Source organism: Mobula birostris, chromosome 12 (assembly GCF_030028105.1).
Source record: "Mobula birostris isolate sMobBir1 chromosome 12, sMobBir1.hap1, whole genome shotgun sequence".
Taxonomy (NCBI): Eukaryota; Metazoa; Chordata; class Chondrichthyes; order Myliobatiformes; family Myliobatidae; genus Mobula; species Mobula birostris.
In genome coordinates this window covers 86,195,925-86,216,871 of record NC_092381.1, presented here as the reverse complement: position 1 = coordinate 86,216,871, position 20,947 = coordinate 86,195,925, and the positions used below count along the sequence as shown (strand labels likewise).

Sequence of the window (20,947 nt, the reverse complement as noted above, 5' to 3'; positions counted from 1 at the left end):
ATGGCAATAAACAATATTGAACTTTTTACAAAAGCTAAATATTGTTGAAACTGAAAATGCAGAAACTACTAAATGATGGATGTACTCAGCCGGTCAGACAGTACCAGTGGAGGGAGAAACATCTCAGTGGAAGTTAGAATCACAACAAACTTTAGGTTGTAGAGACCTCTTTTGGTTTGCATCTACCTTAAAACTTGTCAATCCAGAAGTTCATCGGTGTTTGGAAGCAATGGATAGTGGGCCAATGAATATCTGTTTACCAGTGACCCCAGCTGCAAAATTTTAGGAATAAAAGAGAAAAGAGAAACTCTAAAGAGAAAAAGCTTCTGTTATTTTTATGGGATCTGAAGGGCATGCATGCTGTCCTGGAACTCTCAACCATTTTGTGGGATGCGGCTGTCTTGAACTACCTGTCCGGAACAGTGGCATGGTTAGCAGGGTCACCACTTTGCAGTGTCAGAGATCCAGGTTCAAACCTGACCTCAGTAAGAACCGTGTGGGACTCGTGTGGGATTCCTCCAGGAGTTCTGGGTTCCTCCCACATCCCAAAGCTGTGTGGGTTTGTGGCTTAATCTTCCATTGAAAATAGTGAAGGAAGAGTTGAAAATTATTTTTGTAAGCGGGTGGTTTATGGTTGGTGTGGGCTCAATATGGCTCCCAGGGTCAGGAGAGAGTGGGAGGATATCATTGGCTCAAGGATCAGGTTGGGAGGTCATTGGGTGGGGAGGGTCATTGCTGTCAACTGCTGGAGGTGCATTATGGCCAGGTGGAAGGACCCTGAGAGGTGGAGTTCTCGTGATGGGTGGCTGGGAGGCCCAAGTAGAGATCTACCAGCGTGGATGAGCCTTTCTGTTAAAATGGAACTACTTAAAGCGGGTTACTTGCGGCTGAATTCACGAACTGCAAAATAGATCATGCACTGTGGGACACGCTGGTCAGCATCATTTGAGTGTCATGCATGTTTTAATGTAAGTAGTAGAAATGCTGTCCAATCAAGCGTTTCACATCACTGGTCCCTACAGTGTATATTTAAGCAAGGTCAAATATTTTGAGGGTTGTATAGAAAATTGTGGCTTCATGGAACATACATTAAGCCAATGATCACAATGCTACGTCCACCATCAGGGACCCCCACCACTCAGGCCATCAGGAAGAAGGTATAGGATCCTCAGGACTCACACCACCAGGTTCAGGAACAGTTATTACCACTCGACCATCAGACTCCTGAACAAATGGGGACAACTTCACTCACCTTCATTTGTCCCATCATTGAAATGTTCCCACAAACTATGGACTCACTTTCAAGAACTCTCAACTCATGTTCTTGATATTTATTGTTTATTTATTATTTATTATTATTTCTTTTTTTTGTATTTTTGTGGTTTGTTGCCTTTTGCGCAATGGTTGAACACCCAATTTGGTGTGATGTTTCAATCAATGATTCTATTATGGGTTTATTGAATATGTTTGCAAGAAAATGAATCTCAGGGTTGTATATGGTGGCATATTCTTTTTGAACTTTCAACGTTAGGCTGGTGCAGCAGTTAGTGTTGCTGCCTCATGGCTCCAGGTTCAATACTAACCTCGGGTGCCTTTTTGTGGCCTGTTGGGTTAACTGTCTGCTGTAGGTTGTCCCCACTTTGTAGATGAATGATAGAATTGGAATGGGAGACACACAAGAGAGAATAGGTTACGAGCAAATGGTGAGAAATTGGAACAAGTGGGGAAAAGAAAAAGAAAAACTTGTGGCGTCACAGTGACACAGCTGGCGCAGTTACTGCTTTAGAGGCCCAACAACCTGGGTTCAATCCTGACCTCAGGTGTTGTGTGGACTTTGCAGATTCTCCTGTGACCACATAGCATACAGGGCTAGTAAGTTAATTGGCCACTGCAAGTTGTCACTAGTGTGTAGGTGAGAGGTAGAATTTGTGGAGAATGTGAGGTTAGTGTTTAGTAAATGAATGCTTGATAGTCTGGGTGAACAAGAGGATGAAGAGCCTATTTCTGTGCTGTATGACTCTGTGATTGAAACTTTGTAAAGGACCAAAGAACTTGAAGCTGTGATATCCCTAAGGTTACTTGATCTTATTTGTCCTGCTGTGACTTTTTAACATTCTTACATGTTATTCTGTAGTTGTTTTGATGCCCTCGGACAGCACATGTTGAATATCCAGTGACCTTCCCAGTATCACTGAGTAATTGCAGTTTGTGGTGATCCAAATTTCTCAATTAGAGTTCCTTACACATAGGCGTGGTTCAGGAGCCAATTGTCTCAACTTTTCTCAGTGAGGAAAGAAAATGACATGTTAGCAAAAAGGAGATTAATGATGTGCATACCCAATTTTTGTCATTAACGTGCGCCTCTCAAGGTTGAGTCTCTCCTCATTCCCGTCCCCACTGAGGTGTCAGTCTGTGATCTAGTATTTGTTTGTTTCCACCTCTGATCCAGCAGCTTTGTGTTCATCTCCAGGTACTACACTGATGAAATAAGCCCCAAACACTGGACCGGTTCCAGGTTCTCACATGTAATGAAACTCAGGCAAATGGCCCTGAAAACTGCAAGGGAGAAGTGGGCTGACTACATCCTGGTAAGTGAAAGGTCATTCAGGCCACAGTCTCCTTCAAACCAAGCAGGCTATCACTTATCAGTTATCATTTGGATTGAAACAAATGCTATTATTGCTTACTACTTCTATTTTTGGTGGGTGATCTACTAAAATACTCCATTGGTGGTTGTACCAAGAGTCTAGAAATTGGGCAGGGGGAAGCAGGAAGGCCACATGATGATACTTCTAGGGATATGTCCAATAACATTAGTAATCTTATGTACAGTTATGTTTGCCTGATATGTGAGGTTTGTGACTGGCTGAATGTGTAAATTCTCTGACACCACATTAATCTTCCAAGGTACCAAGAAACAGAAAATCAGTACTTAAAAAGATGTAGATCCAGAGACTGCAGGTGCTGAAATCTGGTGGAAGAACTCTGTGGGTCATGCAGTATCTGTGGGAGCACGATGCAGTATTTCAAGCCAAACCGTTGACAATTCCTTTCCTCTCACAGATGTCACCCAGCCTGTTGAATTCCTCCATTAGATTGTTTGTGGCTTAGTTAGATGTGATCACTGATTGAAATTATTACCTTATATACATTTGAAATACCATTGGAGCAAAGCAATTAGGACTACAGTATGTATTGCAGACACTGCCCAAGACTATAGAGCTTACTGAGTTATTTTTTTCCCAATTCTTGTTGCGTGGAGATGTGAGTTCAGGTGAAATGTAAACAAAGTTTAGGATTATTTGGATGTAATACATGAGGGGATATCTAAAATTAAGAGGCACAAAGTAGCCTTCTTTTAATAGTAACTGAATTAATCTTTTGTCTCAACCTCTTTATCTTCCAGTTTGTGGATACAGACAACTTTCTGACAAATGAGCAGACACTAAATATGATGATTGCTGAAAATTTGACTGTGGTTGCCCCCATGCTGGACTCGAGCACATTATACTCCAATTTCTGGTGTGGTATGACACCGCAAGTAAGTTGTTTTAAATGGGCTGTCTTCACCTCTATTGTTAAGTAAAGAAACTGATGATTTTTTTTCCATCCACTAAAATCACATTACTGATAAACACAAGAGATTCTGCAGATGCTGGGAATCCAGAGCAACATGCACAGACACAGTGCTGGAGGAACTCAGCAGGTCAGGCAATGTGTATGAAAATGAACAAACAGTCAATGTTTCTGGCCAAGACCCTTCAATGGGATTGGAAAAGAGGGGAGAAGATGCCAAATTTAAAAAGTGGGGGAAGGGGATCCTGGTGAGGTAAGGAAAGCTAGATTCTTTCCCTAAATGACACTAATGAATTGTCTGAGATTTTACCTCAATCCAGAAGCTGCAGATTTACTTTTACTCCAAGTAGATTTCTTGTACACCATTTTCCAGTGAAACGTATTCAATAGGGTAGTTCAGCCCTCCAGCTCTGAAATTTCTTGTTTTCAATTTGCTCAGAAACTGCAGAAGGATTTGAAATCAAGTCATTATTCTAGTATTTTGCTTTGGTAATTATCTTAATAATACGTTTTGTTTTTAAGCAAATCCATCTGAATGATTACAATATTAGCTACAGCTCCATATCAAAACATAAGAAATAGAAGTAGCAGACAACCATTTGGCTCCCTTGCTGGCTCTGCTACTCAACAAGATCACTTTGACCTCAGTCTGTCAAAATGTTTGGTTATGGCCCAGGTGCAGAGAGAGAGAGAGAGAGAATGTGAGTCAATGAGTACCATTTTGCTTAACAACTAATTCCATTACTTAGCCTAATAGGTTAGATTTACCACAGTACATAATTATCTATTTAAATGTTTATTTTCCTTTTCTATCATCTCAATGTGTACTTAAGAATGTATAAATAATTGTAGTTTTATACATATAAAAAAATGGAAAAGGTTATATATATGAAAAAAGTACATGATATTTGTGAATTCCTTATCCAAATAAAAATAAAATGAAAAAAAAAGAAGTGGGTCAATGAGAACTGTTGCAGAATTTAAAGGAAACAAAAAAACAATAAATGCCTGGCCAACAGGGCTGTTAACTAAAGCTCCCAAACTAAAAGTTACTGCCAACACTGCGGGCAGAAACAATAACTAATATTAAATAAATAAATAAATATTGTTCCTTGACAGCATCAGTTGAAATGGTAGTCTTCTTTCCTAATCAAGGATAGGAACATGCAGGGAGCATAAACATTGCTGTGTTTCTGATCAAGTCTCAACAAGACTAGAACGAAAAGAGGGGAATTAAACACCATCATAATGGAACACTAATTAGCTGCAATGGGCGCGATTGCCGAACTTGTTGTGCAGTTCACCTGCGCAGGTGCATAGATCCGGCAACAGGGTCCATGGTTGTGACACAGTCTACTTTCCTGCCCTAAATCCATAGCCCTTGATTCACCTAACTTGCAAATATTTATCAGTCTCTCTAATATACTGTAACTGGGCCTCCTCCGCTTTTTTGGGTAATTAATTCTGAAGTTTAACTTCTTTTCATCTCTGTCCTGAGTAGTAACCCTTTATTTTGAGATTGTCCTCCCTCATTTTGCAAACCCCAGCCCTTGGAAACATCATCCCTGCACCCATTGCTAGGTTTCCAGACAACAGCGGAATCTGTCTGATGAAGGTCTTTAACGTTGCTGATCCAGCTCTCCAGTTCCTTCTAATTTCATCATCTCTTCCTCATCTTAAGTATCCACTTATAATCCTTTAATTTCTTCCACCAGCCACCCTTATTCCCTTTCAAATCCATTTTTCATTGTAGTCACTATAGATCAATTTCACTCGTTCACCGTGCAAGCTCATTTCATCTAAAACAATACACACAGTAACCCATTCCTTCTTTGAGTCTGCGCTAGATGGGAGTTGAGGTGCTTGAAAAGTGTGAAGATAAAGTTAACTCTGTGCTGTGAAAGGCATTCCTCCACTGTTAGTAAAGTGAGCAAGTTAGTCGTTCCACAGAGGGCTCAGACCCATCCACTATTTCATAACCTTTGATTATTTTAAACTGCAGAGAATCAAGAACAATTGATGCATTATAAAAAATGTAGGTACTTTTTAATCACAACAGCCCAGCCATCCTTGCTGTTAGTGGTTAGACGTGAACAAAACGTGAGTTTTATTATTACTATGTGCCCGGTAAACATTACGCTCTATCAGGCAGCTTTTCAGAGTGTTTCCAGGGGTCAACCATGGCACTTCCACTCTTCAGTGCTTCCTCAGCACTGGCACTAATTTCCCTCAGAAGATGTCCTCAGTGCCGTTCCTCGTTAATATCTGCTCTTACTGCCCCAAGGGAAGCTGCTGCCTGCAGTAGTAGGTTTCATTGCAGGGCTCTTTACTACACAGAAGGCAAAATGTACAAGCAGATTAATGCACCACTAACTTGTGACTCTACCCTTTCTTCAAAGTTCAAAATTCAAAGTAAATTTATTACTGAAGTACATTATATCATCATATACAACACTGAGATAATTTTCTTGCAGGCATTCACAGTAAATACAAGAAACACACTGGAATCATTGAAAAACCATACCAAACAGGATGGACAAATGATCAATGTATAAAAGAAAAGCAACAAACTGTGAAATACAAAAGTAAGAGAACAAAAGAAATAATAATAATAATAAATAAGCAATAAACATTGAGAACATGAGATGAAGAGTCCTCGAAAGTGAGTTCTTTGGTTGTGAGACGTGATCAGTGATAGGGCAATTGAAGTTGAGTGAAGTTACCCCCTTTGGTTCAAGAGTCTGATGGCTGAGGGGTAATAACTGTTTCTGAACCTGCTGGTGTGAGTCCTGACGTTCCTGTACCTTCTTTCTGATCGTAACAGCAATAAGAGAGCATGGTCTGGGTGGTGGGGGTCCTTTCCTGCCACAGCGCTCCAGGTAGATGTTCTCTATGTTGGGTAGGACTGGGCCATATCCAGTACTTTTTGTAGGCTTTTCCGCATTGGTATGTACAGCATTGGTGTTTCCATACCAGGCCGTGTTGCAACCATTCAATATACCGTCCTACCATCGAGAGAAGTTTGTCAAAGTTTTAGATGACATGCTGAATCTTCACAAACTTCTAGGAAAGTGAAGGTGCTGCTGTTGTTTTTTCATAATGGCACTTTTGTCCAGGGCCCAGGACAGTTCCCTTGAAATGACAACACCGAGGAATTGAAAGTTGCTGACCCTCTCCCCCTCTGATCCCCCGATGAGGACTGGCTCATGGACCTCTAGTTTCCTCTTCCTGAAGTCAATAATCAGCTCCTTGGTCTTGCTGACATTGAGTAAGAGGTTGTTGTGTCACCACTCAGCCAGAAATTCAGTCTTCCTTCTATATGTTGGTTCTTCGCCACATTTGATTTGGCCAATGACAGTGGTGTCATCAGCAAACTGAAATAAGGAATTGGAGGCGTGCTTAACCTCACAGTCAAAAGAATAAAGCGAGTAGAGCAGGAGTCTAATACACAACCTGTGGTGCATCTATGTTGATGGAGATTGTGGAGGAGATGTTGCCAATCTGAAATGACTTGGGTCTGCAAGTGAGGAAATTGAGGATCCAGTTCCACAAGGAGGTATTGAGGCCAAGGTCTTGAAACTTATTGATTATTTTTGAGGGGATGATGGTGTTGAATGCTGGACTGTAGTCAATGAAGACCATCCTGATAAATTTATCTTCACTGTTCAGATAAAGAGCCAATGAAGTGGCATCTGCTGTAAATCTGTTGTGCTGATAGGCAAACCAGAGTGGATTAGTTTCTCAGGCACGTGTTGGTATGTTTCATCACCAGCCTCTCAAAGCACGACGGCACAGTGGATGTCAGTGCTACTGGATGATTGTCATTGTGGCAGGTTACCATGTTCTTCTTAGGCACCAGTAAAACTGCAGCCTGCTTAAAGCAGATGGGTGCCCCAGACTACTGAGGCGAGAGTTTAAAGATATTGGCGAACACTCCAACCAGTTGATCAGCACAGGTCTTTAGTACTTGGCCAGGTACACCTTCTGGGCTTGGAGCTTTCCTTTGGTTCACCCTCCTGAAAGATGCTCTCATGTCAGTGTCAGAGACTGAAATCACAGGGTCACTGGCAGCTGTGGGAATTCGTGAAAGTGCCTCCATGTTTTGATGGTCAAAGTGAGCATTGAGCTCATCTGGGAGTGAACCCTTGTTGCCACCCGTGTTACTTGGTTTCACTTTGTAGGAGGTGATAAAATTTGAGCCCTGGCACAACTGTTGAGCATCCTTCAGTGATCAGATTTTGTCTGGAATTGCCACTTCGCATGTGAGATGCTTTTCCAGAGGTCGTACCTGGACCTCTTGTATTTAACTTGGTTGCCAGACCTGAATGCTACTGATCTGGCCCTCAGCAGATTGTGGATCTCATGGTTCATCCAGGGCTTCTGCAGAGGGAAGGCTGAATGATGTTTATTTATTGAGATGTAGTGCAGAATGGACCCTTGCAGCCCTTTGGGCCATGCAGCCCAGCAACTCTCAGTTTAATCCTAGCCTAATTGTGGGATAATTTACAATGTCCAATTAACCTGGTACATCTTTGGACTGTAGTGGGAAACTGGTGGAAACCCATGCAGTCACAGGGAGAATGTATAAACTCCTTACAGACAGCAGCAGGTATTGAACTGGGTTGATTGCAGCATCTCCAGTTTGCTGATCATGGCACTCAATAGCTTGAGTCCTTGCTTAACTTTGGCCTTTGGTGGTATGTAGACTGTGGTCAAGATCGTGGAGGAGAACTCTCTTGGTAAGCAGAATGGTCACCACTTAATTGTGACAAAACCGCTACATCTAAGCACCACAAAGAGTTTATCATGAAACACAGACCCCTGCCCTCTTTTTGCCTTCTCAAATCAACAGTCTGGTCCATCTGGTACATTGGGAAGCCCTTGGGTCTTACCAATATATGTGGCATGTCTAGAGTAAGCCATGTTTCCATGAAACACAGAACACAGTAATTCCTCATTTCCCTCCAAAACAGTAATCTTGGCCTGAGGTCCTCAACCCTGTCTCCAGCGACTATACGTTTGTTAACAAGATGATGGGTAGAGGAAGCTTCATTCCCAAGCATTTCACTCTGCAGCTTTGCAACTCTGGGCTACGAATCAGGACTGCTTTTAAGATGTCAGATTATGCCTGGCTTCCAGGCAACAGTAATGTTTCTAAATATCATGTGCATGTATGCACTGACACATTTTTGTTATCACTTTTACAGTACAGTAAATTTGGTGTTAAAGCTTCAGACAAGCATAAGAAATAGAGTTAACTGCAAAGACTGAACTATACCCAGCTCTGTATTGGTCAGACCCTTTCCTTAGTCCAGTGTGAACTTGCACAGAGAACACACTTGTAAGCCACCCATGTACACTTCATTATTTTGCACTCACTTCATTGTTGTTTTCTGTCTGTCTAGGGTTACTACAAGCGCACTCCTGATTACGTTCCAATCCGCGAGTGGAAGCGTTTGGGTTGTTATCCCGTCCCCATGGTGCATTCCACGTTCCTCATTGATCTCCGCAGGGAAGCGACAAAAAACCTGGCGTTCTTTCCTCCTCATCCAGACTACACTTGGGCATTTGATGACATCATTGTTTTCTCATTTTCCTGCAAAATGGCTGGTAATTGTTTCCACCTTGTACAAATCAGTCAGATAGCAGCTAAGAGTATAGGACTACTTGATACTGGTTAGTTGTGGTTGTTGATTAACCATTATTGGGTGTATATGATAATTGCTATATTGGTTATTGTCCCACATACTGAGGTTTTCATGCGATCTATACAGATAATTTGATTACAACTTTGCAGTGAGATAGTACAACGCAAATAATAACACAATGCAGATTAAAGTGTTATGGTTGCAGAGAAAATGCAGTGCTGGCAAATATTAAGGTGCAAGGCCATAATAAGGCAGATTGGGAGGTCTTATTGTACTAGGGGATGGTTCAATAATCTAATAACAATGGGATAGCTGTTTTCCTAGAGCCTAGTCGTCCCTGCTTTCAGGCTTTTGTATCCTCTGTCTGATGGGAGAGGGGTGAAGAAAGAATGTCCAGTGAGTGGCCTAAATCTGTTCCTATACACATGGTCTTATGGATGGAGTCTTTGATTATGTTGCCAATCCTGAGAATTAAGTAAAAGGTCCTTTTCGATGCTAAATCTCATGAATGTGGGACATATACAGTATATACTTAGAAATTCTTTAACTGGAATTTGCATTCCGATACAGTTATCTTCTTCTTGGGTAACTTCCATTATTCGTGCTAAATAAACATGAAGAAATCCTTCAGCTACCAATTTATTTTCTCAGATAATCAACAAAATATACTTATCTTACCTCAGGCTTGTTTTTTTTTTTGGCACGTTTGACTTAAGTATCTTGGTGTGCCCTGACTAAATAATTGTCTCACATGTAAGCTTTGTGGCAGAGAGCTTACATTTTTAATTCACTAGCAATGACTATGGTAAATTATTTCCAGGAGAAAATGTTTAAACTGAGGAAATCTGCCAAGTTAAAATTCTATTTAGAACAGTTTGTTTCTTTTCACCTTCCATGACATTGCGCAACTTTTATGAGGCAAAATTTCATTAGATCTAGCAAGCAAGTGTCCATTCTTTATATGTGAACTTCCCTAGTGAGTAAGCACTCTGTAAGCTTATGGCTGAGATGCTATTATCATGAGCAGTTGCTCAAATGTTTACTTTCCAGGCAAAAGCAGTGAATGTTTTTAAGAATCTCAAAGATTCAATATACTTTTATTATCAAAGGTTGTATGCAGTAAACACTCCAGAGTTTCCTATAGGCAGCTATGAAACAAAGACACAACATGGAACCTGTTCAAAGAAAACATCAAACACCCAAAGCACAAAAATAAAATCGTGCAAAAGACAGACGAGTGAAAAACACACAATATTAAACATCAAACCACAAAGTCCTTGAAAAACAGTCTAGAAATGTTCAATGTAGTTCAGTTCTGTTCAAGTTAGCATCGTGTTGTTCATTAACTTCAGGCCATAGAGCCAATCTGTGTCAACGTGCCCTGATCAAAATTGTGCTAAATAGCAATTAAAAAAGGCATCACCCAAAATGACAAAAAATTTAACATGAACTGCGGAGATCTCTAAAAATGAATCCAATCCACAAATCGTCCTGATCAAACCTTGCCGAAGACCGAAGACACTTCCACTTTCCTCTGTTAGCAGCGGGTGAGAGCGGGGGAGAAAGGAAGAGAAGAAGGCAGCAGATATACCTGCTTAAGAAGGTGTAACTCTTATTCAGTTATGTCTAGAGATCCTCTGGAACTAGAGACTTTTCTCTCAGACACTGCTGTGAGTAACCCAAGAGGTGGAAGTAGGCCCTTTTACTTATTTCCTTTGAAAACCTGCTATAAAATAATTTAATGATGGGGAAGGAAATGCAGGAGGTATGATGTCTTGTGATAAACCTTCCTAGAAATAGCTAAATTAGACTTTACAACCTGGTTTAAAAAATTAGTATTAGAAGTACTTTTTGGATGCAGGAAAAATAATGAAATAGTTCTGCACGTTGGCTGAACTTTTTGGCTCCATCCTAACCAGCAGTGACTGAATCAATGCATATATTCCAGAATCCCTGCCTCCATACTCTCCCCTTAAGCCTTGCCTGAGTTCATGGTGTACTGAGTCTTGATATGCTTTATCCACAGTATGCTTAGACTGTGAATGTTACAATACAGGAAGGCACGTAGTCTGTAACAACATTATTCGCAGCTTTCCAATATCTGTTCTTAGCCCGTTACAGAATCACTTAAAGTCATCAACCAGATACTTCCTGAACATTGCTGTTAAATCTATTTCCCGCATCCTTTAGGCAGTGCATTGCCACTGCTCATTACGTCAGCCCCACTTTGTTCACCATTCACCTTTCATTTGTACCATCTAAGTACTGTGGACATATTAATTTCATTTATTTGCTGAAAACAACAATTTGTCAAATTCTCTCAAATCTGCTCTTGGACCTTTAAAAGGAGAACGGTCCCAGCTTCTCCATCTTATAGAACTTTCTAGTAAAGCTCTATTGCACTTTCACTCAGATGTGATGGCCTTCCCAATGAGTGGTGCCAAACAATAATCACAATGCTCACTTTTGACCACATCAGTTATTTCCAGAGGGTGTAGATTAGCTTTCTTTTATGTGCCATACTCTTATTGATGGAGCCAAGGATCCTTTTTCTAGAGTACATTCTAGCGTGGTTGTAGATGTGTAAGGATAATAAGTAAACTGTATGAATAGTTGAAGTTCAGGATGTTTTAATAGAGGTGAACTTTGTGAGTAAACATCTCTCCTATCTTGACCAAGAACAACGATGTTCAAAGGTTTAGATTTTGAGTGAATTTTGTGATTATTTTATGAAAATTGTTCGAACATAAGACCATATGTTCAAAGTTCAAAGTATAATTATTTATCGGAGTACATATATGTCACCAATACAACCCTGAGATTCTTCTTCTGCGTGCATACTTAGTAAATCTATAGAACAGTAACTGTTGTCAAGTACCCCGTGACGGGAATAAAGAACCAGCAGAAATAGAAAACACTTTGGAGTCCAGTATTGCTATTAACTAATAATAGTTATTAGTAACTATGCAACACAGTAATATAAATGTAGATAAATCAAACAGGTTAGCAATGATTATATATATAAGTAAGTATATCAGTAAGTGTGTAAATATATGTGAAAATCAAGCTTCTTCAAGTCTAGGAGTAAAAAGATACAGTCTTACGATGATGAGTAAAGTTCAGTTCAATTCAGTTCATGGTATTGAGTTGAGTAGTGATGAGAGAGAGAGGGAGAGATTTGAGTCTTCAGGTGAGCTGATGCCATCGATCTTCTTGTTGTCCTCCGAAATCTTTTAAAAGTCACCGACTGTGACCATAACAAAGGGGATTGGTTTTCTGTGGTGGAGCTATCACCCAGGTGAGGGTGGACACATGGACAACTTCCCACCAGTCAACCCCTTTCCTTTTCACTGCAAGAGTGACTGATCAATCCTCCAAAACCCACTTTTTCTGTGGGCACAACAATGCTCATTCAGTGTCCAAAACATGTGTCTGAGGTCTATCATCTGACCTCCTATTTTATCTTCCTGTGCTGAGCACCAACTGACGCTCAAATAACTCCTCCTTCCTTTGTCTGTGTAAGAAATGTACAAGCATGCCATGTCCTTGGGAAGTATCAACACGCTGCCAAAAATCATAACATCGAATGCCCATCAAATAACACCGCCTTCGGTCACCATAGCTGCTTGGTGCCATCTCTCTCTCTCCAACTCAGCAGAAATCCAAAAGTTAGCCAGTTCTTCCTTGTACCTTAAAGTGACAATCCAACAGTTTGTCATGGTCCGGATCGGGGTCTCTTTAAATTTAGCTTGTTTATGTTACGATCCGGACCGCTGATTCCCTATTTTCCCGTGTCCCTCGACTTTGGTGATTAGAGGCAATTAACACTCAGCTGAACTGGTAGTCTATAGTCTCCGGCTTTCAGCCGTTTGGTGCGGGAGCGTCTGCAAAGTCTCAGCGTGCCAATGTCATCTGGCCGGAGCAAGCCTTGACTCCGCTCAAAGCAAGTGCCGGTAATTCGCCTTTCCTCACCAGAGCAATCCAGTCTAGTTACCTCACCGAAGCGAGCCTGCAAAGTTTCCTCACCGAGGTGGGTCCGTCAGTTAACCCGCCGGAGAGAATCAAGAGCCGCTGTCTACTGTTCCCGGGCCGAGTTGAGAGCTCGGCACTACCCGGAAGTTCCAAGCACCACATCCTGGCTCCAGCGGCATCCAAGTACCACTTCCACGTCCTGGCTCTGGCGGCGTTCAAGTACCACGTCCAAGTCCTGGCCCTGGTGGCGTTCAAGTACGACGTCAAGTCATGGCCCTCGCTGCGTTCAAGTACCACGTCAAGTCCCGGCCCTGGCGGCGTTCAAGTACCATGTCAAGTTCCGGCCCTGGCGGCGTTCAAGTACCATGTCAAGTCCTGGCCCTGGCGGTGTTCAAGTACCATGTCAAGTCCTGGCCCTGGCGGCGTTCAAGTACCATGTCAAGTCCTGGCCCTGGCGGCATTCAAGTACCATGTCAAGTCCTGGCCCTGGCGGTCTGTGATTCCTGTCCTACCCCCTTGTCTGAATCCCTTCTCTGCCCCTCTCGCCTCTAACCCTCGTCTACGGCCCCCGCCTGCACTTCGGTCTAGTTCCATCACCGGAGCTAGATAGGTACTGTCTGGTGTTCATTCGTGTTTGTCTTGTCTTGTCTTGTCCTCGCCTCCGTGGGGTAAGTCAGGCTGTATTGCCATTACCCGGTGGGGGGGGTCATGTCTTGTTATGTCTTGTCCTCACCTCCGTGGGGTAAATCAGGCTGTCTTGCCGTTGCCTCGCGGAGGGTCATGAGTCCCAGCCCTATGTCCTGTACCCAAGGAGGGGTCCTGGCTCTCTGTTCTGTGTATGTGTCCATGGTTCCATGTACCTGATCTCCTGAGACCGAGGCTCTGTTTTCCATGTTCCTCCTCTCCCTAGACCATGTCATGTCCTTGCCTGGTTCTGGGGTCCGAGCCCAAGGCAAGACCCAGTACTGGGTCCTCGCCCAGTCTCAGGCTCGGAGTCCATACCCTAGCCTCTTCATGTCTCCTTTAGTTCTGGGAGCCGATTCCGAGTCCAAGCCAGACCCTTGGTCCCAGCCTAGTCGTAGTCCTGAGTCCTTGTCCAGTTCGCTATTTTGAGCTCCTGCCTTGCTCTCCTGGTATCGAACAATAAACTAAATCTAAGTAACCTCACAAGATGTGTCTTGCATTTGGGTCCACCCCATGCCCCCGCCATTGTGCCACAGTTAGTCTCCGTCTCTCTCTCTCTCTCTTCAAAACAACATGTCTGTTGTAATATGAGCATAATTAAAAGTAAGTTAATACTAATTAGGATATCATGGGGGGGGGGGTCTAGTTCCGTTTGTTCTCTCGGTGGCCCTCATGTACATAGTGTTCCTGCCATGCCGTACGGGTTGTGAAACCCTCTGTATAAATTCAGGACCCCCGTCACACTGTAAACAGGATCAATAGACAGCAAACTGTGCAAATGCGAATATAAATAAATAGCAATAAATAATGACCATGAAGTAACAAGATAAAGAGTTCTTAAAGTGAGACCATCGGTTGTGGGAACACCAAAAGTAGAATGAGTGTAGTTACCCTTTTTGTTCAAGGTCATGGTGGTTGAGGGATAGTAACTGTTCTTGAACCAGGTGGTGCGAGACCTGTACCTTCTACCTGATAGCAGCAGCGAGAAAAGAGCATGGCCTGGTTGGTGAAGGTCTTTGATGATGGATGTGCTCAATGGTTGGGAGGGTTTTACCCATGATGTACTGAGCCAAATCCACTACCTTTTGTAGGATTTTCTGGTCAAAGGCATTGGTGTTCCCGTACCAGGTCATAATGCAGCCAGTCAGCACACTTTCCACCACGGCTCTATAGAAGTTCAGCAAGGTTTTTGATGACATGCTGAATCTCCGCAGATTCCCTAGGAAGTCATGGCATTTGCATGCTTTGTTTGCAATTGTATTTATATGATGGGTCCAGGACAGGTCTGAAGGATACTGACATCCAGGAGTTTAAATTTACTGACCCTCTCCACCTCTGACCCTCCGATAATTACTGGCTCATGGACCCCTGGTTTCTCTCTCCTGGTCTACAATCAGTTCCTTGGTCTTATTGATGTTGAGCGAGAGGTTGTTGTTATTACACCACACAGCCAAGCTTTCAGTCTGCCTCCTGCATGCTGATTCATCACCAACTTTCATACAGGCCACAACAGTCGTATTATCAACAAGTGCTGGAGCAGTGCTAGGTCTTATGGTGTAGAGCGAGTAGAGTGCGGGGGGGGGGGGAGGTAACTACACATCCCTGTGGTGTAGAGTGAGTAGAGCAGGGGTAAGTACACATCCCTGTGGTGTAGAGCGAGTAGAGCAGGGGTAAGTACACATCCCTGTGGTGTAGAGCGAGTGGTGGGGGGGGGTAAGTACACATCCCTGTGGTGTAGAGCGAGTAGAGCAGGGGTAAGTACACATCCCTGTGGTGTAGAGCGAGTGGTGGGGGGGGTAAGTACACATCCCTGTAGTGTAGAGTGAGTGGTGGGGGGGTAAGTACACATCCCTGTGGTGTAGAGCGAGTGGTGGGGGGGTAAGTACACTTCCCTGTGGTGTAAAGCGAGTAGGTGGGGGGCATAAGTACACATCCCTGTGGTGTAAAACGAGTAGAACGGTGGGTAACTACACATCCCTGTGGTGCCCCTGTGCTGATGGAAATTGTGGAGGAGATGTTTTTGCCAATCCGAACTGACTAAGGTTGACAAGTGAGGAAACCCAGGATCCAATTGCACAAGGAGATATTAAGGCCCAGTTCTTAAGACTTTTCTGACTTGTTTTGAGTGGATGATGGTATGGTATTAATGCTGAGCTTAACACCATGAGACATAGCATCAGAATTAGGCCATTCGACCCTCCATTTGTTATCCCTCTCAACTCCATTTTCCTGCCTTCTTCCTTTAACCTTTGACATCCTTACTCATTAAAGAACTTATCAACCTCATATTTAAATATACCAATGTCTTGGCCTCCACAGCTATCTGTGGCAATGACTTGCAGTTTCATCATCCCCTGGCTAAAGAAATTCATCATCTGTTCTAACGGGATGTCCTACTCTGAGGCTGTGCCCTCTGGTCTTTTACTTCGCCACGAAAGGAAACATCCCCTCCACATTCACTCAATCTGAGCCTTTCAATATTCGATAGCTTTCAATGAGATTCTCCTTTATTCTTCAAAACTCAGTGAGTACAGGTGCAGAACCACCAAATGCTCTTCACTCATTTACCCTGTCATTAGCAACATATTCTTGTGAATCTGCTCTGGATTCTCTCCAAAGCAGCGCATCCTGTCTCGGATAAGGTGCCCAAAACTGCTCACCATACTCCAAGTGCTGTTTGAGTGATGTCTTATAGAGCCTCTGCGTTACATTCCCACTTTTATATTCAAGTCTTTTTGAAATGCATGCTAACATTGCACTTACCTTCTTCACCTCCGATTCAACCTTCCAGTTAACCTTCAGGAATTCCTGTACGACGTCTCCCAAGAGTTAGGCTGTGTACATTGGATGCATTACAAATGTGTACAAATTTTGTTGCAAGAGTTCTAGGGAATTGTTTTTCCATGGGACTTGGTAAAATTTAAGTGAAGGTCTATTGGGAATTCTCCTTTGGAGCAAACACACTAAAGTTGTGCAAGCTTAATATAAGCAGTAAATTCTGAGGAACTAAAGTCATTAATCCATTGCCAACAGCCATTTCTCATTAGATCATGAAGCAGTAACTAAGACTGTGGACCTTGGGCACTTGCTGCCCTTATTAATTTGTAGATCATGATAGAGTACCAAAGAAAATCACTCTCCCTGGGGAATAGTCTGTGATATGGAAGTAATCAGAGATCTTAAAACACTTAACACGGTGCAATTGCTTTGGCCTCCCTTGAATACATTAAAAATTTATCATTGATGGACATTGCTCTTGTATCTATGAACTGATGATAAGCTGATACTTTTCTGCAATGCCTTTTTTTGTTCAAATCTTGTATAATCATTTCATTTAATTGGTGAAAGGAAGTCCAGAGCCATTTTTTTTCCTGAAAAAGGACACAACCAACAGACGTAACACACGCGAAATGTTGGAGGAACTAAGCAAGCTAGGAGCATCTATGAAAAAGAGTACAGTCGACGTTTCGGGATGAGACCCTTCAGCAGGACTGGAGAGAAAAGACGAGGAGTCGGAGTAAAAGGGTAGGGGGAGCAGAGAGAGAAACACAAGGTGATATCACGCTGTTTTTCTCCATCCTCTTTTCTCCATCCCCCATCCTGTTACTCTGACTCCTCGTCTTTTTCTCTTCAGTCCTGCTGAAGGGTCTCAGCCTGAAGCGTCGACTGTACTCCTTTCCATAGATACTGCCTGGCCTGCTGAGTTCCTCCAGCATTTTGCGTGTGTTACTTGAATTTCCAGCATCTGAAGATTTTCTTTTGTTTGCAACCAACAGAAAATAGATTCAATGAGAAGGAATAAAAAAGATCATCTCTCCCAAAACAGATCCTAAGGAACAGAAATACCTCTTCAATTGAGATAAATCTTTGATGCAGAATACATCACATAGTCACTTAGCTGGTATTTCTATTCACAGCTACTCAGTGTATTGAACCACTTTCATCATAAACTCTCTGCAGCTACTGGTCTTGTCAATCAACCTGACTTCTGCTAGCCTACACCCCATTTTGAGTTTGAGGAGTTAGAGGGGATTTGGCTTGTCACCAAGGACACTCACATATTTCTGCAGATATACCATGGAGTGCATTCTAACTGGCTGCATCACCATCTGGTATGGGGAGGCCACTGCACAGGATCAAAATAAGCTGCAGAAAGTTGTGAACTCAGCTCCATCATGGGCACTAGCCTGCCCAGCATCCAGGCCATCCATCATTACGGACCCCCATCACCTAGGTCATGCCTTGTTCTCACTGCTACAATCTGGGAGGAAGTACAGGAGACTGAAGGCACACACTCAACAATTCAGGAATAGTCTCTTCCCCTCTGGCACCAGATTTCTGAATAGACATTGAACCAATGAACACTACCTCACTACTTCTTTCCCTTCTTTTTTCATTATTTATTTAATTTAACTTTTATATATATATTTACTATAATTTACAGGTTTTATTATTACGTACTGCGATGTACCGCTGTCACATAACAACAAATCTCACGATGCTGGAGACATTATACCTGACTCTCATTAAAGCCAATATTGTCACTCACCCTGCGTTGTTCTCTATGGTATGGCTTTCCACCAGTGCCTCAAATCCAATGAGTACAGATCTGGATATCGGTAGCAGGCATCTAGTTTATCCATTCAATGTTAGATTTGGCTGGACCACATAAAAATATTACACTCTGTTCTCCTTTCTCAAAACTGCTCTCCTTTCCAGCACCATCCTGGAGTGATGATCTTGGCTTCAGTTCTTCAGGACAAACCATCTCCTTGAAGCCTTCTCCACTCTGGAACAACAAATGAGGAGAGATCATGGCTGCCTCTATCCTCAAGATCCATGTCATTTCAGCCAGCCACCTCTGTTGCTTCCCTTCCTCCCCCTTGCCCACTGGGCTGATGTCCTGGGAACCCCACTCTCCCATTCTCAACCCCTTCAGTTGCGTGTTTCTCTAGTTTCAACCTCATCAGGAATTTCATAATTTGGTCTCCAAACATTTTCCTTCACTACTCTGTTGGCTGCACAACTTCTATTTTTGAACTCCAGGTAAACTCAGCAATCTGAGATGATTAAATAGATTTATTCTTCTTTTCAAATCCACCATATTCACTCCTCAAAAGAAAAAAATGTTTGATTCTTCTACACTTGAAAACAACTGCCCTCCATATCATTCCTTTCCAGTTCCTTGAGTGGCTGTTTTGAGTGAAATACTGTATTTATCACTTATCCCATGATTAAATCTCTCAATTCAAGTTTCTGCTCCTGCCACAACACTAAAATTGTTTATATGAAATTAGGAACATGAGAAATAGTAGCAAGATAGATCATTCAGTCAATCATATCTCGAGTGGTTGATATTTTACCTCAATGCCACTTCATATTTTTAATTTACATGCACCAAATTGATATTTCTTGAATAACTTAATATTCCAACAATGTGATGACCTGTGTTTTGTATACACTTAACAAATGAGCTTCCGCACACCACTTGAGGGAGAATGCCAAAGTATGGTGATGGTTTTGGTGAAGAAATCTCTTCTCAGCTCAGACGTAAATGGCCACATTTTTATTTAGAAACCTATGTTCTAAACTCCTCAGCCAGGAGAAACATCTACCCTGTAAGGCCCAAGAGAACTGTGTATATTTTAATGATATCACCTTTACCATGATGAAAATTGGCAATAATGTAAAAGGTGGAAAATGCATTTCTGGCACTTAGTCATAGAAATACAGCTTGAAAGCACGTCCAGTCATTATCCACCCATCAACACCAATCCTAGGTTAATGTTCGTGATATATTTCCCCTACATTATTGTAAAATTTCTCCAGATTCTACCACTCATTTGCACAGTAGCCACTTGTGCTTTAAAGATTTTGTTCACAGAGAGCATCACATGAAAGAACAACTAAAGATGTGCGTTTGCAGCTTAGTAAATGCCTGTTTGAAAGTCCCTTCAGTAGTGTAACACAGCCACTCGCTGGATCAAAGAACACTCGTGGTTGGTAGCGGTACAAACTGAAACCTGACAACATTTAGGTAAGTGGTACTGTGCTGGCACATAGAAAGGTTCTAAATGACCTATGGTAGATTAACTGGCCCCTAATTAATAGAGACCAGGGATAAATCGACAGGAAGGTGGGGAGAGCAAAATAGTACTCGTGTAATTGGGTGCTTGATAGTCAGTCTGGATTTAATGGGCCAAAGTGCTTGTTTCCTTATTGTATGACTTTCATCACATAGTATCAATTAGTAATCAATTTAGCCCAAACGTAGTTAAATGCATTTTGGCAAAAAAAAATCTGATCCCATTGGTATCAATTTAGTATTCCTTAAAAAAAAACCTGTTTATCCATACTAGCAGTAACAATTTCCTTATCTCCTTGCAGGAGGCTCTTTCAGTCTATGCTTTCTCACAGAGCAATCTTACTTCCTCCATTAATTTTTCCTGCAACGTTTTCCACACATTTCCTTCAATTCTTCCTCATAAACTACGCACACCTGCACACAGAGAGAGCAATTTACAGTGGCAAATTTACTTACCTAAAATGTCCTTTTATGAACTCGCATTTAAATCCTATTTCCAGCATAGCAACCTCAGTCCCATCTCCAGCATAGCAACAATTAAGTTAATATGGCAGAGTGGTCATTTATTATACTGTAATGCTTTGCTGCATTTTTCAGCCTCTGACATTAGGTGAAAGATATTTATTGTGCAGCACGCAGCAATCTGCAGATGATAAAATTTGCATTTTCTTCCAGCTTGATGCTGGTAATTCCAAAATATGCTTTTCAAATAATTTAAAACCAAGCACCATTCAGCTGTTAGATGATATTGCTGAACTTGATTATGACCCAGAAAAGATACAATATGGAACATGGTCTGTTTGCTTCTTACTATGTCAGAACCTACGGGATACAATGGTACTGAAGCTGATAACCAAACATGGTAATAAAAATTTCTATCGATATCTCTACAACAGTCATAACATATCAAGAGGAAAACCCAGTGGTGAAGAACAAAGTTCCAAAAGTGTACTTCTACTTCCAGTTTTATTTATTGACTAGG

General features: G+C 42.1%; 1 protein-coding gene across 1 annotated transcript in view; it reads left to right on the top strand.

Moving 5' to 3' along the window:
* LOC140206112 (procollagen galactosyltransferase 2-like) overlaps positions 1–20,947 on the top strand; it is a 184,479-nt gene that overhangs the window by 128,316 nt on the left and 35,216 nt on the right. Inside the window, exons 3-5 of the mRNA XM_072274289.1 lie at positions 2,471–2,588; positions 3,407–3,541; positions 8,982–9,186. Of these exons, the coding sequence (XP_072130390.1) occupies positions 2,471–2,588; positions 3,407–3,541; positions 8,982–9,186 (458 nt within the window). The remainder of the gene's footprint in view (positions 1–2,470; positions 2,589–3,406; positions 3,542–8,981; positions 9,187–20,947) is intronic.